The sequence below is a fragment of the Xiphias gladius genome, chromosome 19 (assembly GCF_016859285.1).
Source record: "Xiphias gladius isolate SHS-SW01 ecotype Sanya breed wild chromosome 19, ASM1685928v1, whole genome shotgun sequence".
Classification (NCBI taxonomy): domain Eukaryota; kingdom Metazoa; phylum Chordata; class Actinopteri; order Istiophoriformes; family Xiphiidae; genus Xiphias; species Xiphias gladius.
In genome coordinates, this window is record NC_053418.1 from 19,064,440 (window position 1) to 19,083,921 (window position 19,482).

At 40.0% G+C, this 19,482-nt stretch overlaps 1 protein-coding gene across 1 annotated transcript; it reads left to right on the forward strand.

Moving 5' to 3' along the window:
• The first annotated feature begins 4,557 nt into the window (after nt 1-4,557).
• On the forward strand, nt 4,558-7,498 carry ela3l (elastase 3 like). Its single transcript, XM_040155459.1, has 8 exons — nt 4,558-4,602; nt 4,827-4,915; nt 5,143-5,240; nt 5,623-5,751; nt 6,143-6,279; nt 6,656-6,801; nt 7,223-7,375; nt 7,481-7,498. Exons 1-8 carry the CDS (start codon nt 4,563-4,565, stop codon nt 7,496-7,498), a joined length of 810 nt encoding a protein of 269 aa, XP_040011393.1. The 5' UTR covers nt 4,558-4,562.
• Nucleotides 7,499-19,482: the final 11,984 nt, after the last annotated feature.

A 19,482-nucleotide genomic window follows, 5' to 3' on the forward strand; every position in this document is an offset into this window, starting at 1 on the left:
GACAAATGCAGAGGATTTATAAAACAAGCCCTGAGGAAAACCTTTGAACCCTTGGACCCTTGCCAAGATGAGGACATGGTGTCAGGCACTAAACACGACAGTACATTTTTGACTATGTCATTAAACCAATAATAAAAGTGACAAAAAAAAGACTCCCCATTGCTTTGTGATGCAGGTCACTGTTTTCATACTGTGACATAATACATTAGTACACATTTCTTGATGTTAGAAAACAAAAAAGAAATTTTGTACAGTTCTCCAATATCTATTCTGGAAGAATATGAATTAGTTGAGTCACTCAGCCATACACAGATGCCCCAATCTCAAATCAGAGCCATACAGTACAGGCCAAAGCTATTATATTATGTCGTTATTTTTTATCAGTGGTAGTAGTTGTGCTAGTTTTTGTTACTATTGTTCCTATTGTTATATACTACGCATGCATACAAACGACTTTTAGATTCTACAGTATACAGCCTTTAGTCTGTGCACAATGGCTGATTTAATCTAATCTCACTACATATTGTCTGGCTTCTGCAGTTTGTTTGTGTCACACTGTAATCATGGTTCCTACACATTATTGGTGAGTCAAATTACATAAAATGTCCTTAATTATTGTCAAAGTTAGCGGCACAATTTCTGTACCAAACTGCAATATCTTTAGCCCTATGCGGCCTGAAAATTCATCATTTATGTTGAGTGATCAAAAGAAAGATAGACTTAACTGCTGTTAAAATACAGTATACGTATAAATAAACAATGGTAATGTAGATTTTTTTTCAGAGAACACTCAGTGTTAATTTGCTGTGCAACATTCTGTCAATGTGTCCAATTCTGATAAGCATTTCTTTCAAGTTCCATGACACTGCGTGCTGTCCAAGCCCCCAAGTAACCCTGCATATAGAAAAAAAAAAAAAAAACAGGCCCCATAAGTCTTAAATAGCTGTTGTAGCTCCAAAACCAAGTTACTATAAATAACTCTGCAGAGATTTGTGTATAACTGTGAGACATGTTTCAGTGCAGAAGAACAATACTCAAAGGGAAAACACTCATATGTAGAAAATGACAGAATAATAAAGACTAAGGTAGCAACACTTTTTTGTATGAAAAAAGTAATAAAAACTGACAATTGTGGACAAGACAGCATAAAGAGTAGACAAAAAATGAGGTGTAGGTCTCAAATATCTACCAAGTGTTTTATAAATATTTTTGTTTTTGTTTGAGGTATTAACATTTAAAATAGAGTAAAGCTGAGGCATAACAGAGAAATAAGGATAATATATATATACAAATATCTTATTGTGGTTGCTAAATTGAGTTACTTTATAGTTCATTTATTTGCTACAGAAATAAATGACAAAGGATATTTTCTGGTGAAAACAGACACACTGAGTGACTGTAAATTACTGGCACGTGAATATACAAGGCACAAACACCAAATCAGATATATAACATGTTCAAGCAGTAAGCGGTTATTAATGCACTGTAGCCCTGTATGTGGTGAGACAGGCTGCACCTAGTCCCACTACTCCCCTGCTACTCTCTCCCACTCAACATGAAAGAATAGAAACCTGGCAAGTACATACAAGACCTGTAGGAAGACCAGTTGGGTCATGATGTGCTAATGAGATTTAATGAAATCAGTAGTTCCCAACCTGGGAGTTTCTAAGGGATGACAAACCAAAAATTGTTGAGAAGCAGAAAATTAAAACTGCTGTAAACAAAGATATCAAAATGAAATAAATATATCCATTGACAGTTGGAAAGCGAAGGCAGGGAAAGCCTTCTGTTAACATCAGTAGGAGGGATAATGATAAAAGCAAATCAGCAGCAGACAGCCGATGTTTGGATTTACTTCAGCCCTCCGGCTCACAACACACTGCCTGTGGCAAATAAAGCAGCCACTGGGAAATACAGCAGTATATTTTTTAAAGGCAAAAAAGCTTAACAATATGGACATTAGTGGCCTCAGAATGGGCTAAACATTAGACTGTTTCTACAAACCGCAAGATCCAGCCCACTTTCCAGAGGCGTACTACATACCAGTGGTGGTCATGTTGGATACAAAGAGGTATGCAAGGAAAAAAAGTTAAAAACCACACAGCTGAGGGCAGCCAAAAGCACTGACCTGTCAAAATAATATTTATACATTATTGCAAAATCGCTCTCCTTTGCTCCACATGGGGAATGGCAATGGCCGGTACAGTGTTTACTGGCCGAAAGAGACATAAACCAACCATAAACCTCACACAGAGTGTCATTCAGAGTTCAGCTGCTGTTCTGACAGGGAAAACAGGTTTACGTGTAAGCTACCTGTTACAAACCCCTGGGGGGTTTCAGTCATTGCTCAGCCATGAATCTAGTAAACTCATCTCAGAATATGACAGACTACATCTGACTGCTTATAAATATATACGTATTTCAGTGGTAAGGAGCAAATTTTGGAGATCAGAGGTTTTGAACTCAATATGAATGGTTGGTGATATTTCAGGTCAGGCTGATATGCTTTGCTACAAAAAACTGCATTCGCTGAGATAATTTACTTATTCTATTTTCATCTTTTTTTCCTGTTTAATGTAGTTATATACACTTCAGTGCATACCTCAGTTCATTATCTTGTGTCATCTGGCCACTATAAATTTAATGAATAGGATTAGCTAGAAAATGGGAAAGGGAAGCATCTATTTTGGACACTGCCCTGTAATAAGCTTAAGAATGTTTTACAGAGTTGAAGAGTACTTTTGATTAGCATTCAATTAATTGCATACCGCAGCTGTAGAGAAGCTCACATACGCAGGGCAGGGATAGAGGCACACGCACACATTAGTACATTTAGACACACACATACACACACACACACACACACACACACACACACACACACACACACACACACACACACACAAGCTGAGTGTGTCTAGCTTGTTTTGTTGTACTTGCCTTTCAAGTGTTTTTCCATCCTATCAAGTATTTTTTCCTGTCTGTAAACTATAGATGGGTAGCTCTAACCAAACTTTGGAACAAAACTTTAAAAACAGCACAGTTTTGTAGATTCAGCTATTATAAGTTGTAAAGAATTCTCTGTGGTGTATGAAGGGCTCCTACTATCATTTTCAATGTCAAAGTTTTGTCTGACCTCATTTTGAGGTGCTGCAGCCCAGTTAGATTGAAAATTGATTTCCTAAATGACTCACTTTACAAAGTTTGGATGTAGTTTCTTTTAAGCAAACAGACACAAAATATAAACCTTAATTTTTATCTTTTGTAAAAGAATGTAACTCAGTTCTGTGTCCTAATAGATAAATTGTCCCATCTAGTGGTGAACTGGGAAACTAAATGATTCATGAAGAAGAAGTCCAGTCTGTCATCGGAATTAGTCTGATGAAAATGTTCTTTTTATCTCTGAAATACTTTGTATTACAGCACAATGTTTGTTTAAAGTGGTCACAGACCAGTGATGAAGCTCTTATAACAGCTGAAAAAAATTTCTGGCCTAAACGACCTGATTTTTGTATAAACTAATGTCAGGTTCTCTCATCAGCCTTTTTTTCATCAAATACTGACATTTCCTCAACATCTTTTCTACTGACTCAACATGTTTATCGCACCGTTACACCTTTATTGTGTCAGTGAATATTACTCAGGCTTTGACAGATTTACAATGTCTACATGCTGAGTCACCTCAGGCCTGCACACACTGACATTTTCATACTCAGGAGTTTTGTCTGTGTCCTCCAAGTCTCATAACTTATTCAAGTTCTGTTCATTCAAGTTGTTACTAACAACCTCATGACACACTGGGCCAGAGTTTCAAGCAGTACATTTGACCTCACAGATATACTGCATAGAAAAATACCAAGAATGTTTGAATATGAAATATATTGACTGAAACGTTTGTTTATATATACGGTCATACAATATGTCTCACACCGCAGAATTCACTCCAGAACTGTGCACATTGTAAGATGCCAAAAAGATTGCGGTGTAGCTGACAGTATTTTCTGCACCAATGACACCATCTGTTACTCATTGTCCTGGTTATTTATCATAGTCATGCCTCTTAGTTTGATTTTCTGTTTTACATTTCGGAGAAAATGGGTCACTGCCAGTAATCCAGATGCTAGCTTCCCATGCTGTTATGCAAGCATTTAATTCCAGGTTTCAGGGAAGAGACTTTGTCATGGAAAGGAGTAAAGGTAAGTTAAAATGCAGATCATGATGTGGAGGTTTTCTGGAATGTGCCCTCTGCAATCACAAACATACATTCGCTCTGCATATATACATCTGAAAGCTGTTGAAGACACATATCGGATGCATGGTAGTGGAGCATAGATTGTCGCTCTACATTAAGGTCATGGGAAATGTTCCTGAAAACACACCTGTGTGATTCGTCAGCCGCCCGGTGGTACTGACCCTCATTGCCATTGGTCCATCTTCATCCCCTGGAGGCCTTGACAAACCAATAGGAGTGTGTGTTCCCACATTCAGAGCGGGCGTTGCCTGTGGTGGAAAGTTTAAAAGAGACTGTGTCGTGCTGTCCCTCAGCGGAAGCATCAATCAACATGATCCCCATTGTGCTGGCCTCAGTCCTCATTGCTAGTGGTAAGAACATCAGGCGTTCTCTAACTCTGTGTGCAATGTTTCTGAGTGTTTTCAAGTTTCTGTGAGTGATTGTGCATGCTCGCCCATTACCAGTACCTGGCACTCAATCCTCTGCAATTCTTTGTTGAAGAGAGAAAATTATGCAGTTTGTGCCTGATGTGGGAATCAAACTATTTCCAATCTCTCATGTCCATCACACTCATAACTGTCTCCTCTTTGTCCAGCCCTTGGGTGCGGCACCCCACCCATTGAGCCCCTGACTTCCCGTGTGGTCAATGGAGTAGATGCCAAGCCCTACAGCTGGCCCTGGCAGGTATGCTGATATGTACACGTCTGTCAATGTTTTTATATTTACTGGCAAACCTTTTAGGTCCAGCATCTGGTCATTAGATGCCAGACCCAGTGGCGTTTGAAAATTCTGTGTTTAAAGCTTCTGTGTTTTAGTTGTTTTTGAATCAAATCAGCAGATTATGCCCTCCATCTACACATCCACGACCTGCTTCTCACTGTATCCTTTACCTTGTCCTTTTTCGTCTCCAGATCTCTCTGCAGTACGAGAGGGGTGGTGTATGGAGGCACACTTGTGGAGGATCTCTGATTGCTGCCAACTGGGTCATGACTGCTGCCCACTGCATCAAGTATGAGCAGCAGATGAACATAAGCACACAAACACAAAAACACAACCACTACACACATCTGCAAATCGCGCCCAAACAGCTCTCTTGTTAGCTGTACTGTACTTACTCTGTACTGCACTACTTGCCTTATTCCAGACCCTAAACCCTTATTAACCCTGGTAAAAATGGAGATTGGACACGTCATGAAGTCTAAAGGCTTAAAAACCAAGGGTCACATTCAAAAAAAAAAAAGTACACTCAAGGTCATCTGGACTGCTGCACAGTTCAAATTTCTCATCTTGCCACAACTAATCATCAATTTGAACTCATCAAACCCTTCATCTCTGCACCAAATCGTCTGTCTGGTTTAACTTGGGCCTCAACGGTCTGCTCTGTCCCACAGCACCAAGCTCTCCTACAGAGTGTTTGTGGGCAAATACAACCTGGTTGAGGAAGAGGCTGGCTCCCAGGCCATCCTGCCCGAGAAGATCATCGTCAATGAGAAATGGAACCCCATCTTCGTGGCCCTCGGGTAAGACCAGCACCACCGTACAAAGAGCGGGCTCAGTCTCCTGCTGTGACACACAGTCCACCATTATCTCAGCTGTTCTGTGTCAGGGTGGCAAAGTCATAGATTTATAAAAAAATTCTATTTATCCACTTCGGTCCAGCCCTAGTTCTGCATCTTCAGCATAAATAAAGGCAACAAAAGTAAGAGTGGATCCTTTTTTAATCATACTACTACTGTATATTGTTCATCCTCAAATAAGCGGCTGGGCTTTTTCCACAGTGAAAAGATGTGAGTGATTAGACTAGCCATTAAGTTGATTTATTTCTATATTGCAACATGAAAACCCTATGAAAGAATGCAGAAATACAGATTGCACTCAGTCCTTCTCTCTCTCTTCCTGTCTTTCTTGCAGTAATGACATTGCCCTCATTAAGCTGTCAGAGTCTGTGACTTTGAGCAACCAGGTGCAGTTGGCATGTATCCCTCCTGCTGGCAATGTGCTGCCCAACGGCTACCCCTGCTACATCACCGGATGGGGCAGGCTTTACAGTAAGTCACTGTTTGTGGAAGGCTTGGCTGTGTTAATGTGCCTGTCATTGTATTTTTTTTTTTAAGCTTAGCATCTCCGAAATGTCTTCGTGTTACTGTCCTTTAGGGTGTTCAACTTGTGTGCAAGTTTGAGGTTTGGATTTATAACCAGCTGTATGTGAGCGTGTGTGATCGGGGTACCCAGGGAAAAGTTGGTATGAAAATCACATGCATGAGATTTTAGCTGAAACTTTTTTTTTGGGGGGGGGGGATTACTCATAAATTGAAAATTTGGGTCAGACTGTGAATTTGGCGCTTGGGGAAATGCTGTAAAGCAGATTTGACAGACGGGTAGTGTATGTGGATGATGGTAATAGACCGTGCCTGTTTGTTTTAGCCGGAGGCCCCATAGCTGATAAGCTGCAGCAGGCTTTGATGCCTGTGGTTGACCATGCCATCTGCTCCCAGCCTGACTGGTGGGGTATTGCTGTCAGGACCACCATGGTCTGTGCCGGTGGGGATGGACTTGTGGCCGGATGCAACGTAAGTTTACTCTCTGTGTGTGTTTGTGTGTGTGAGTAAAAAGAAAAGTATTCTCAGTTATGTGTTTTTAGCTATTTCTTTTTGTTTTTCTAAAAAATAAACTGAATTATTACTTACATTGCAAAGCTTATACCATCTGTTTTGGCAATAATGCACTCAATTATGCCGCCAAAGTAGATTTCAATATACGTAAATGCAGTTAGTCTCTTCAAATGAAGACATGTCCGAGGAATCAGAGGGGGATTTTTTTCATCACACTCAAGTGTTATCTAGCTGCCAAGAAACAATGTCTCTTGTGTTCCCATTATACTTGGAGAGACAAGGATTCTGATTGTGATTCTCACAGTTGTGCCTTGCCAGTCTCCCATGCATCCACCGAATGAATAAAACATAAGCCCTCCTCCTCTCTTTCTGTGTCCAGGGCGATTCCGGTGGCCCCCTTAACTGTAAGAACACCGAGGGTGTCTGGGAGGTCCATGGCATTGCCAGCTTCGTCTCTGGCCTTGGCTGCAACTATGAGAAGAAACCCACAGTCTTCACCCGTGTCTCCGCTTTCAACGAATGGATCGACAAGGTAAAAAAGACCTACAAACAGAATTAAGCTCTATTTTGAATTAACATCTTAAAGCTGTTTCCTTATTTAATTTTTCAAATAATGACTAAATCATTGTCTTCTCAGGTTATGATGAACAACTAAAGAAGACGAAGTTTCAATAAAAAAGACTCATGAAACCGCATTTGTCTTCTGTGTGATGTGTGTGTTTCATTACCCACGAGATTATATCAAACCTCACATCTGATAAACTACATCCAGATGACCAGTAAATGAATCATGGGCCGTATTTAGCCACGGTACAGAATCTGATTCTGCCCTGTACTTTGAAGTGTGCCAGAAATGGAACAATGTCAGCAAATTTCCAGCAGGTGTCCTCATACACTCATGATAGGGAATTGGTTCTGACAGCTTTCCAGAACAGGATACTGTGCAATGTTTCTGCCTGGAAAACAGCAACAATAAATAGATGTGATTCACTACAGATAGGCGACATAAAACAAACATGTGATCCCAACAAAACTGTCCATCCCTATGTGTAATAACACCGAGCTGCATATTGGATGATTAGAGTGAATGGTGCATGTGTATGTGTGTGTGTGTGTGTGTGTGTGTGTGTGTGTGTGTGTGTGTGTGTCATTATGAAACAGCTCCTTCGCATAAAATTTGAATGTAATATCCCTGCTTGAAACTGACCTGGTTTGTCTCCGTGCCCTCTCAACAGGAGGGCTTTATGAAAACCATAATACTCAGGGGGGAAGTCTATCTTTCCTTATGATAACAGCACTCAGAAGTAGGCTAGAATGACAAATTTGAGATTAACATTACTGTCAGTTTTTTTTTTTCCCACACTGTGATGAGATTAGGATGAGAGAGTAGAGGGGAAAAAGTTAAGAAAGAACTTAAATTGACATTGACTTTTTTCCTTTCTATCGCACTCTTTCTCCTTTCTCTGTGTCACATTTGCAAGTTGCAATTTGTGTGTCTCACAGGAAGACACAATAGCTGAGAAGTTTTGACAGGGTAATGGAGGTGTGCAAGGGTGTTTTTTGACATGAGAAGCATTGATCAGACATGTATCGTCCTGCAAGAGTAAGTAATAGTGACTGTTTGTGTGTGCCAGCATGCACGTGTGTCTGTGTGTGTGCGTATTTGTATATATCAAGAGCAGACAGAAGGAGAGGCAGAGAGACACAGCGAGTTTCACTGTATCTCCACGATTCTCTCAGGCTATATTTGAGCGCATTTCTCTGATATGATGAATCACACCTTTGAAGCAGCTTTCTTAGGAGTATCGGCCTGTGATCAGTGATAACCGTCCCATCTAAGCTGTCATGTAGGCTACGGCGCAAGTGATGCTCCCCAACTAATTCTCTCTGATTGTGACAAAAAGTCAAGGAATCCATGAGAACCGACTATCGACTTTGAACTGCATCCATAAAAAATAAGCCTATACAGCACTTTGCTTTGTTACAGTGCACAGTACTGATAACATAAAGCTGAATGAATATTTAATAATTTATTATTGAGTGCAATAATTCATTAAAATATAATAAAGACAACTAGGTTAAAAATATAGTTAAACCTCCTGATGTTACTGGCTAGGTCTTGACACCATTCCAACTGTATGGCAATCTGATGTTTCAAGTTTAATTACATTTTTGGCTCAGTTTTGCTGCATTCAATTACATTTATCGAGTTAATACATAATTTGGCAGTTATTACATTGTCAGTCACTATAATTAAATTTAATTCAATAATTCAGCCTTTGAATTACTGCAAACATGTGCAAGAGTGTCTGCAGCACTTTCATAAACTGCTGTTCCTTAGATCTGATCCCCCGCAAAACTTTTGTCTCAATCCAGTGGAGAGGGTGAGTGTGAGGCCTCGAAAGAATGCTGCTTTGTCTCTGTCTGAACTCTGTGGGTCAGGGTACCCCACTCGCATCACACACTCTCACACACATACACAAAGAGAGGGAGCGAGAGAGAGCTGAGCATAGTCCCCGAAGGGACACCCTTCTGTGTTGCTGAATGCAAATGAGGGAAAAAGGGGGCAACAAGTTTGAAGTTTGTGCAGCTGCTATTCAGCTTTGTGCAACTCGGATTAAGTGTAGTAGCAGGAAAGAAGGTGTTTGTAATTCACTGCACCTTCAAGACTAACATACTCTCAATGCTGTGTAGTTTTCAAATGAGTCTTTTTGCATTTAATTTGAAAAAATTCACATTGTTTCATAAAACTCTGTATTTAATTCAAAGGCATAAAGTTTAACCAATTACTGCATCTGACATGTATTTTCACATTTTTTCGCATATTTTGAAACATACCTCATACACACTGTATATTCTGACTGCATAAAGGGGTTTTACTCAATGTGGTATGACAGGGTGGACAGGTGAGAAGAGAAGCTGTATCTGGAGTATATAAGTAAGTATATGGAAAATGCCTTCAGCTGAATCCAACATGTTCCTTCAGGATCAAGGAAAATCACATTTTTGTTAGCATTTATAGATGCGCCCTGTATCTCTTCAACCCCCTTTATTTGACCCTTTTCTTGTTTAACGTCTCTTTCTTTTCCAGGTTGAATAATGCCTTGATGTATGGTGTAGGCTAACGTATCTTTTATTCTGCCGGTCTGTACTTTTGCTCACAGTTTTGCGGCGACCTTTTGCGCTGTGCAAAAGTCTTCACAGCGGGATCTTCGCAGAGGTGAGAGGAAACGCCCTTAATGGGATGTTCCAGGAGCGTCTTTATATAAACAGCACAGCAGTAACAGACTGGGATGGGTGGGGGAAGGACCGGGGGATGATGAGCAGCGACACTGACGGCAGTATCCCCGCTCTGTCGCCCTGCGCCTGTCAGCAGTCACTGGGAGCCGGCCGGGACACCGCCAGCTGCCGGCGCGACTTCGTCAACAGTCCGGCGCCGACGCCCCCCGAGCGCTGCTGGGCCCCTTCCGCCAAACGGTCGCTCGTCGTGCGGCACCAGATCGCGCTTCAGAAACGGCTCGGCGAAGTTCTCTGGAGACTGGGGTTCGTTCTGGAAAAAATGTATCTCAGCCCGCCTTGCAGCTGAGGCGCGGAGGATACGGGGCTACAATCGCATGGACACAGGACACCGGAGGGAAGCATTAGGTAGGCTGCTGTAGGAGGTGTTCATGCGCTTGAAGTACAAGTGCAAAAAGTAAACAACACATTTGAATGTAGGGCAACGGCCACCATCATTTTTTGATGTTTATAATTTCGAAAAGGACTTTAGTTTGTGTTTGCGTGACTAGATGTTTTTATATTTGTTACGTATTTACAACATAATACATCGATCTTATTCATATCGAACTAAATGTGCTTGTATGGGTTCTATGTACAGTATCCAAAATGAAAGCAGCACTAGGCTACTGGGGTGTAACCCCTGTAAGGACAACCTATAATTCACCATTTGATTATGCCCAGGTTGACAGAAAAACCAACAGTCAAGTGTATTAGGTAGTGTCAGCAGTCTCCAACTCATGGTGAAGTTGTGGCCATGCAGCTGGTGTTTTCAAATGAGGAAGGGAGGGAGTTCAGTCACATGAGATGGAGGCCACTCATTCTGATAGTCCACTGCAAAGTGATGCATTATGCACAAGTCTCTGCCTGCTTTCCATGTGGTCACCGCAGGTTCGGGTCTGTGAGTGTGTTTGTGTGCTGGCATGCAGTGCCCATATGCCTGCCCCTGTAATAAAGCAGTCTTTGGCACATGTAGTATTTGCATAAATTTACATTGGATTGTTTTCATGCTTACACAAAAGGCCTTTCGTCGGTAAATGACACCATTCACAAATACACACATGCAAGCTCAAGTACACGAGCATGCTGCAGTTTGCTGTTGTACGACTCCAGTTTTCGGGCCTAAAGCTTAACTATATCCTGCTACAACCACAGAGCACAGACTCATTACGTAATAGATACACTGAAGTTATCTTTGTATTGACCGTGGCATCAGAGAGTGCGTGTGTTTGTGTGGTGGGTCAGTCATGTGCTCTTCTCATCCTGATCTTTGAACCTCTGAATCTACAAAGACAAATATTCAGTGATTCAGTTAACTGAACTCAGAGCAATCGCACAATAGCAATAGCAGTGGTGCATTATCAACTTTGCTAGAGTTCAAATGCACAAAGGAAAAGGATTTTCTTTATATGTAATGCTGGGATGCACAAACATGTAGGTACCCTGACTGTGCAAAAGTAACATAATCCCAGTTAAAACTTTTATTCTAATTTAGGTTGTGCATGTTCTGTTTGACTTTGGAATACATTTGGTCCCCTCTAGTGTGGCCAATAATTGAAACATAGCTATTGCAGTGTTAAGAGAAAATGCATATATATTGCAAATGAGCACAAATTATTGTTGGAGTTAATAAGACATGAATAACAATCATCTTCTCTGGGAAGTATAAATTATTCAAATGTTTTATAATTGGTGTTAATGAATAGTTAGTGTGATGGTTGTGTTTTTTCTTGTTATATGCGTCAAAGATTGTCTGAAATCAATATAAGTATGCAAACATTCCTCTGTTCCAATACATTACTCACACTAATTTGATTTATTTCTCTCTCTAGCAAACGCGCGCACACACACACACACACACACACACACACACACACACACACACACACACACACACGGAGACTCTCCCCGTCACATCTCTCTGTCATCTAATAGCTTACACATTCCTCGCTTTTGCTCTAATTGAAATTGCAAACTGAATATGCTAGATTTAGTGTCACCTGACTTCTGCAAGTTCCTCAGGATGGTTTGGAAATGTTCAGCAAAACTGTGAGGGCAGTTTTATTGACAGTAATCCCAGTTAGTGATTATGAGCTGAATTTTCCCCACAGTGATGCCACCAGCATTTTGAGAGGGACCCATCTGGTACAAACAGAGACCGACAGCATAAGCTGGAGAGCAGATCAAATGCATCACTGCCACCTACTCTGACTAGTACCTATCCATCTTTATGTGGCTTGGTGATAAAATGCCTATAAAGGGAAGCATAAGTTTGAAATGAGTTCTCAACGGCAGGTTTGGACTGTTGCAGTATATCCTTCAGTGGGACAGAGGAGGAAATATGTGGTCTCATTAGAAGTGCATTAGAGGTAAGGGAGACAGGTACAGAAGAAAGGAGATGAGCTGGAGTTTTTATCTGTTAAACTCTGAGAGGGAATATATTCACACTCTATATCTCATGCTTGAAGTGACGTCTCTCTCTCACTCTCTCTCTCGCACACACACACACCAGTACACGTCAGTGACCCATTTAATATCAGCTACAAAAATGGCCCTCCTGTAAACACATTACTGCTGGAACTCATTCAACATAATTCAGTGACAAAAGTGCTTACTGGCACTTTCTTTATCAGTTTAATAACTTCATAGCTCTCTGCCAGTATAAAGGAACCAAGAATTTAAAAAAAGATGCTTCAACATGCAACTGCAGCCAGAAAGTACTTTCTTGTTCCGTAATACTCTCCTATCATGCACAGATTATGAGACACAATGAAGTCCGTGGAATTAATTTTTCTCTGCATCTGATGGTTTTCTTGTGCATTACTAGTACTGAAATATTATATTATTACTCCATTGTGTAGCTTTATTAGAGACCCTTGTAATGCTCTGTATATAAAACCTACTCATGCAGGTGCTGTACTGGACATACTGTACATAGGTTCCTCCATATATAGCATCAGCAGGGATAAAGCTATCTTGGCCCAGTGAATAGCTTGTCAGAGGGAAAGTAATCTTTACTGAGCTGACCTCACCAGTGGACTCAGCAGGCCCATGTGACAGGCAGGTTAACTGTGGCCAAGTATACCAAACTGTGTGTGTGTGCAGGGGGTTTGTGAGCAAGTGCCTGGAAATTCTATGCTCAAGAGAGACATTTTCTTTTCTTTCAGGGACATATGGTGGAATTGAAGTGACCGGCATCGCACCAGGTGCAGATCTCAGACAACCCCTCTGAAGTCTGATGTGAGTCTGGAGGCAGCCATCCAGTCTGCCATGGAGCATGATCTAAGAATGGGCCTATCTGTATGGGCTATCATGGCCATCGTTTGTAACTCTGTGGTGGGCGTCCTCATCCTCATCCTCTTTGTTATCCTCTACAAGGCCTGCAAAGTGCCTTCACACCAAGAGAAAGTGCCAGTTTTCACAGCGGAGCCGCAGCAGAGGAAGGAACAGAGGTACCTGCTGACTGCAGCCTAATCATGACTTGGAGACACAGACTTCTGATGGAAACAAAATTCAACTTCCTGGATCCGCGGGTCAAATGATGACCTTCAGAATGTCAGAAGACCAGCTGGACTTTTTCTCTTCAACCGCTCTTGTCATTATTTTTGCTCAGTCACTCACCTTTTGTCTTACATCTTACTTTGTCTTACATCTCTCCACCGTCAGCCCCATCTCATCTATGCAAGTGAGTGGAGCTCAGAGTAAGCTATCTGCATTAAGAGTTGCGGCAAGACCAACAACAACAACAACAAGTGGTTCCAATCCTCTTATCTCTGCTGTGCGTCTCTGGGACTGTCCATCTGTCAGTCTCTTTGCTTTGCTCTACACAGGCAGAACGTGCTCTCCTCCTCTACTCGTTTCTTTTTCATCCATTCATATGAGACAACTGAAAGGATATGGAGGGGAAAGAGCAAAAAACAGTGAATTGGAATAGAAGAGTTTGGGGTCACGTAGTTGGCTGAAAGTTAAAATAACACGTTAGAAAAGAGAAAATGTACCTCTGCAGAAGTGTTTGCCAGCTGCAGCAAACAGACAACAGGTAGAAACCAACAGCCTGACAGAGTCAGGAAGGAGAGCGATGCAGCTGAGAAAGTGTGTGAGTCAAGACAGATGGAGATAAAGGGCATATATGTGTTGGGGATGATAAAGCGCAGGGGAAGAATTGCTTTGATGTGTTCTTTACAGAAAAGGGAGCTTGCGGCTCTTATTTGGCAGGCTCCCGTGTCTCTGCTTCCACTGATCGAACTCCCACAGGGTTAAAAGTTAACAACATAAATGTTACTCGTTTCCCGCGGTGCCTCTCTTTCATTTTGTCAGCTCCTTTAAAGACTGAATAAGATATTTATAGACAGCCTTAACCAGAAATGACTGACTGAAGACTCACGGTCTCATAGTAACGAGTGAATATTGTATTTATTGTGGTGAATGTACTGCAGCTACTACCTGCTAGATATCAAGATTATTGTACCGGTGGAAGAGAGATGAGAAACACAAGACTTACAAATTCATGAGCCAATCATAACTTCATCTCCACATCATTGGAATAAAAAGAGCTCCATATATGTTTTTGTCTCATATACAGTTTGATTTTAATGAAAGGGCTTAGGAAATTTTTCTTACTTTTGTGTTGGAGAAACATCAGTTTAAATTTGATCTCAGGTATTTGTTAACTTGCCTTTAGTCCGATAAGATAAGAATATGCTGATTTTATTTTCCTTGCAGCACTTTATGCTCTGCTTCATTTATGTGATACTTCTGGGAAAATTAGCGCGTAATGATGCTCACAAACCTAATGCAAATATGTGGAGTCATTTATTGATTAATCTGTCAAAATAAAAAAATTATTGATAACAAGTTTGATATTTCCGTAATAATTTAAGTCATAGTTAAGGTACAGCTTCTGAAGTGTGAAGATTTGCCTCTTTTGTCCCTTTCATTTCATTGCAAATTGAATATCTGGTTTTTTTTTTTTTTTTTTTACTACTAATGGAACAAAACAAGAACTTTGAAAGCATATCTTGGGACTTTGGCAACTGGAGGCAGTGGTTTATCAATATTTTTTACTCACAAATTTGAATACAACAATTAACAAAATAACTTACCTGCATGGCACTGTGGTAATTGGTATTGAGCTCTGTGCTTTGCGATCCTGATGACGGTTGATTTTTTTTACTGATTTAATAAAATTATTCACTGTTGTTTTGGACTAATTTGGTCCACAATCAATGTTGCCAGGCCCCTTCGGTGAGTATTAGCATTAATAGGCTTCCAAAGTCTTTACACATAACAGCTTGAATTAAAATAGCAGTTGACGCCAGCTTCCTGCACTGAAGTAATCAATGTGAAACATATTGACCCAATCGGTGACCCACATCCTGTTTTTAGCAAACTACAGCCATATAATCCTTATCTGCTAACCATGAGCCACCATCATTAAAAAGAGGGGAGGGAGGGACTGCAGAGTGTTAACTGCTGGTATTGTTTTCTCTGACTGACAAGCAGCATCTTCATTATACAGAGTTTAATTGATTTCATTCAGTATCTCTTTCTTTCTTGAGCACACTTAAAGGCAGAATGAATCTCTGTTCTATTACTCAATTTTTAGGTACTTGTACTTCAGTATTTCCATTTTATGCTATACTTCTGCTCCACTACATTTCAGAGAAATTTATTTGATACCTATAGTGACTATAGATACTATACTATACAGATTTCAACATATATATAAAAAAAACATGAGATTATTTTATAAAATACAGGGAACTCTGGTAGATTAAATTACCCAACAGTATACAGAATAAATAAGAGTAATTCCACCTTGACCAGCTGCAACATAAAAAAACGCAGCTTAGATATTAATACACTGCATTCAATTTACAATAAAAATGATAAGAAGGGGCGACTCTGCCTGCATAATGAGTACTTTTAGTCTTGATTCTTTAAGTACATTTTGCTGATTGGTGGTATTTACTTCCGCCAAGGAGTTTATGTTTCCACCCATGTCTGTTTGTTGGTTTGTTTTGATTTATTTGTCTGCAGGATTATGCAATAAATATTGAACCAATTTGCAAAGAACTTGGTGGAGGGGCAAATCCGGATCATTTACAAGGAATTTCAATTTTTTTTCATTGAAGTCTGGTGAATGTTGTTTGACATTGATTTTGGCAGAGGTATAGACTCGACTGAGTGCCATTCTAGTTACATACCATAACATTTTGAATGCAGAATTTTGATATGTAATAGAGTATTTGTACTTTTACTTATGTAAAGCATCTAAATAGTTCTTTCACCACTTCTTAAAGGCAGGAGATTGGTTTTCAGTGATTTCATTTGTTTTAGGGTCCTATAGATGTGAACTACTAACAGGAGTGTAAGAGTCATGGATTTATCACAGATCTTATACTAAAGAACTGTGTAATGTTATTTGTTTATTGTAGAGATACAGTCTACCAGCTACATTTCCAGTGAGTGTGTGTGACAGAAACAGTACAAATACATGTATGCACATGTGTAAAACAGTGGTTTATAGCAGACAGATGGTTCGGGCCTTTGATGGGCTGTTGAGTCGAAAATACTCATCAGAAAGGCGACTCTACAGCTGTTGAGTATTTATCTGGTTCCCTTCTATTTATCTGCCTGCCAGTTTCTCTCTCTCTCTCTCTCTCTCTCGATCTATTTGGCTGTCTTCCTCTTACTTGTTTCTCTACTCCCATCAAGCCAGACCACTGCCAAAGCCATACAAACTGGCCAGCACAGATCCAGTGATCTACTCTGCAATGAGCTGTTTGGATGTGAAGGTCAGTATGTTCTGACTCACAAAATTTATGAAAACCCATCTTCCTGATCTTCTATTCAAGACAGCTAGATTAGTTTATTAAATGATCCAGCATGATACTAATGGAAGAAAACACTTAATAAGGATCAATGTAGTTTAACAAACTGTTGACCAGAGGCTCATCACTCTTACATTGATCCCTACATTTTAGGAGACTGTTTGGATGATGTTTACTGTGACTTCATCCAGTTGAGATTAGACATGGCTGCTGAACTCAGTGTCAGTTACTCCAACCTTCCACTTCAGGGAGTGCATTACACAGCAGCAAAGCATTATCACTGGTCTTCCAATGCTAACTGAGATGGAACAGGGTCACTGAACTCAGTAGGGTGTTATATAATGATCAGTACAAATATTACAGAGAGATTACTAATAAACATATGAAGGGCCAGTAATCTGCAGCTCTATCTGCACCGCTTTAGGGGTTACATAACCCACATCAGCCCAGACTGAGTCATGGGCATTTGTGTCTGCATGTGTGTGTATATATATGTGTGTGTGTGTGTGTGTGTTTGTGTGTGTGTGTGTGTAGATTTTTTTTTTTAAATATTTGAATCTTATGTAATCTATAATTTCATTTAGTTGCTCCAAATAAAGCATTTCAAGAGTGTGCGTGTGAGTGTGTTTGAAACAGAGAGAGAGAATCAATTCACACAAGTGCTATTTTGAGGCTGTCAGTGATTAAGTATGAATTCATGCAGTTTTACTGTGCAGGTGTCTTTGCTCAAGAGTAATGCAAAAATGAGCTGGTATTTTAAATATGAGTCTGTTGATGTCTTACTACTCTTGTGTATGAATTACTAATGAAAAAATTCTAATCACACTTGACTAGATGTTCATACCAGAACCCCTTATAGTCACAAGCTATCATCACAATTACACACAGACCGACACACAGTCATGAAATCGATTTTGACAACAGTGCAGCTCTGATATTGAAATCATTATTATAATTCAGTATAATTTAGTGAGTATGAATATTTATTCTGTTAACAGAGGTCTTATCACAGCATGATAGCAGGAATAATGATGGTGACAGGAAAGCCATCAGCGTGCATGAAAAAAAAACAATAAAACATTGTGAGTGTGTGTCAGATACAAAAGAATAGGAGAGTGAAAAAATTGAAGAAATCAAGTCCTTTAATCTGTAAATTCTCGTTTCTGTCTTTCTCTCTTGCACAAATCCAGTGCCTCACAAAAGACTAGTATCTCACATTTCCCAAACTTAGAGAGCTTCACCTCCAGAAATGCTGCTATAGTCATATCGAATGCATATGTATGACCAGAAGTATGGACCTCAAGCTGCTTGCATTTAGAAAACTGAAACACTATGACCTACGTGACCGTGCACACATCTCATTGTCATTCATCCTCCATCTAGCCTATGTCCCTCTTGTTGTGTAGAATTAGACTGCCACCTGCTGGCTCCACCTTAAACATGTGCTGCCACAAGTTGTAACCACCTGGTGTTGGCTGCAGCAGAGGCCCATTGCTGCCAAAACCCCACTCTATTATTGTGCAGCAGAGCATGCCATTGCTGCTCTCTGCTGGTATTCCCAGGTAAGGACATTGTGCAGTCAAACGTGTCAGTGACTTTCAATGACAACAAGTTACACCGTTGCAGATGTTCTTCCGGTTGGTCATCATTAGCCAGGGGCTATGTTATTTTTCTCACGAGTTTATAATGATGTTCATTTTAATGAACGTCGTGGAGCACATTAATTATTATGTTTAACTTAGTGTTTGTTTAGAGTTGTATGATGAGAGCAACTGTTCATTCTTCTTGTCAAATGTGTGGTCATCCCAAAAATTGTTAGAGACATACTCTGCACAGCTGTAATTTAAAATAGAAAGAAGATTTAATTAGTTTTATAATTAATTTACAGAACTATAATATAGAGAGTAATTGTTTTGTGGGGTGGAAACCCCACAGGTACATACAGGGAATGGGTGGAATAGTGCAATACTCCAGCAATAAATCGAATTTTATGAAGTTTATAATGTTTTCTTTTGTTGACACTTTCAGAGAGGTGCGAATCAACTGTGTGGTCATTTTCCAAGTCATAGTTGCTGTAGTTCAGAGGTGGAAGAAATATTACAAGTAACACTACAGTGTAAAAATACTCCCAATTAAAAATCAAAGTCTTGCATTCGGAAACTCACTTGATTGTTTATTCTATAAAAAGGTTTTATATTCTATAAGATGATCATATGTTTATGTTTTCTAAATCTGCATCTGCAAAGTAGTGGAGCAAAAAGATATTTCCCTCTGAAATGTAGTGGAGTAGAAGTATAAAGTAATATAAAATGGATGTACTCAAGTAAAGTGCAATACCTCAAAACTGTACTGAGGTACATTTACTCTAGTAATGGTATGTACTTTACTTGAGTAAATGTACAAAGTTACATCCACCACTAGTTAATTTGGATTGTGTTGCTGTATATTGTAAGTGTCATTTTAAAAGATTTTGCACCAAAACGTATCATTTAGAGGTATCAATTACAAGGTTTCAAATGTTGATTTAAAC

Coding starts and splice junctions, on each gene's coding strand:
- ela3l (XM_040155459.1), top strand. CDS start 4,563: ATGATCCCCATTGTGCTGGCCTCAGTCCTCATTGCTAGTG. Junction 6,280..6,655: donor CGGATGGGGCAGGCTTTACA/GTAAGTCACTGT, acceptor TGTTTGTTTTAG/CCGGAGGCCCCATAGCTGAT. Junction 6,802..7,222: donor GACTTGTGGCCGGATGCAAC/GTAAGTTTACTC, acceptor TTCTGTGTCCAG/GGCGATTCCGGTGGCCCCCT.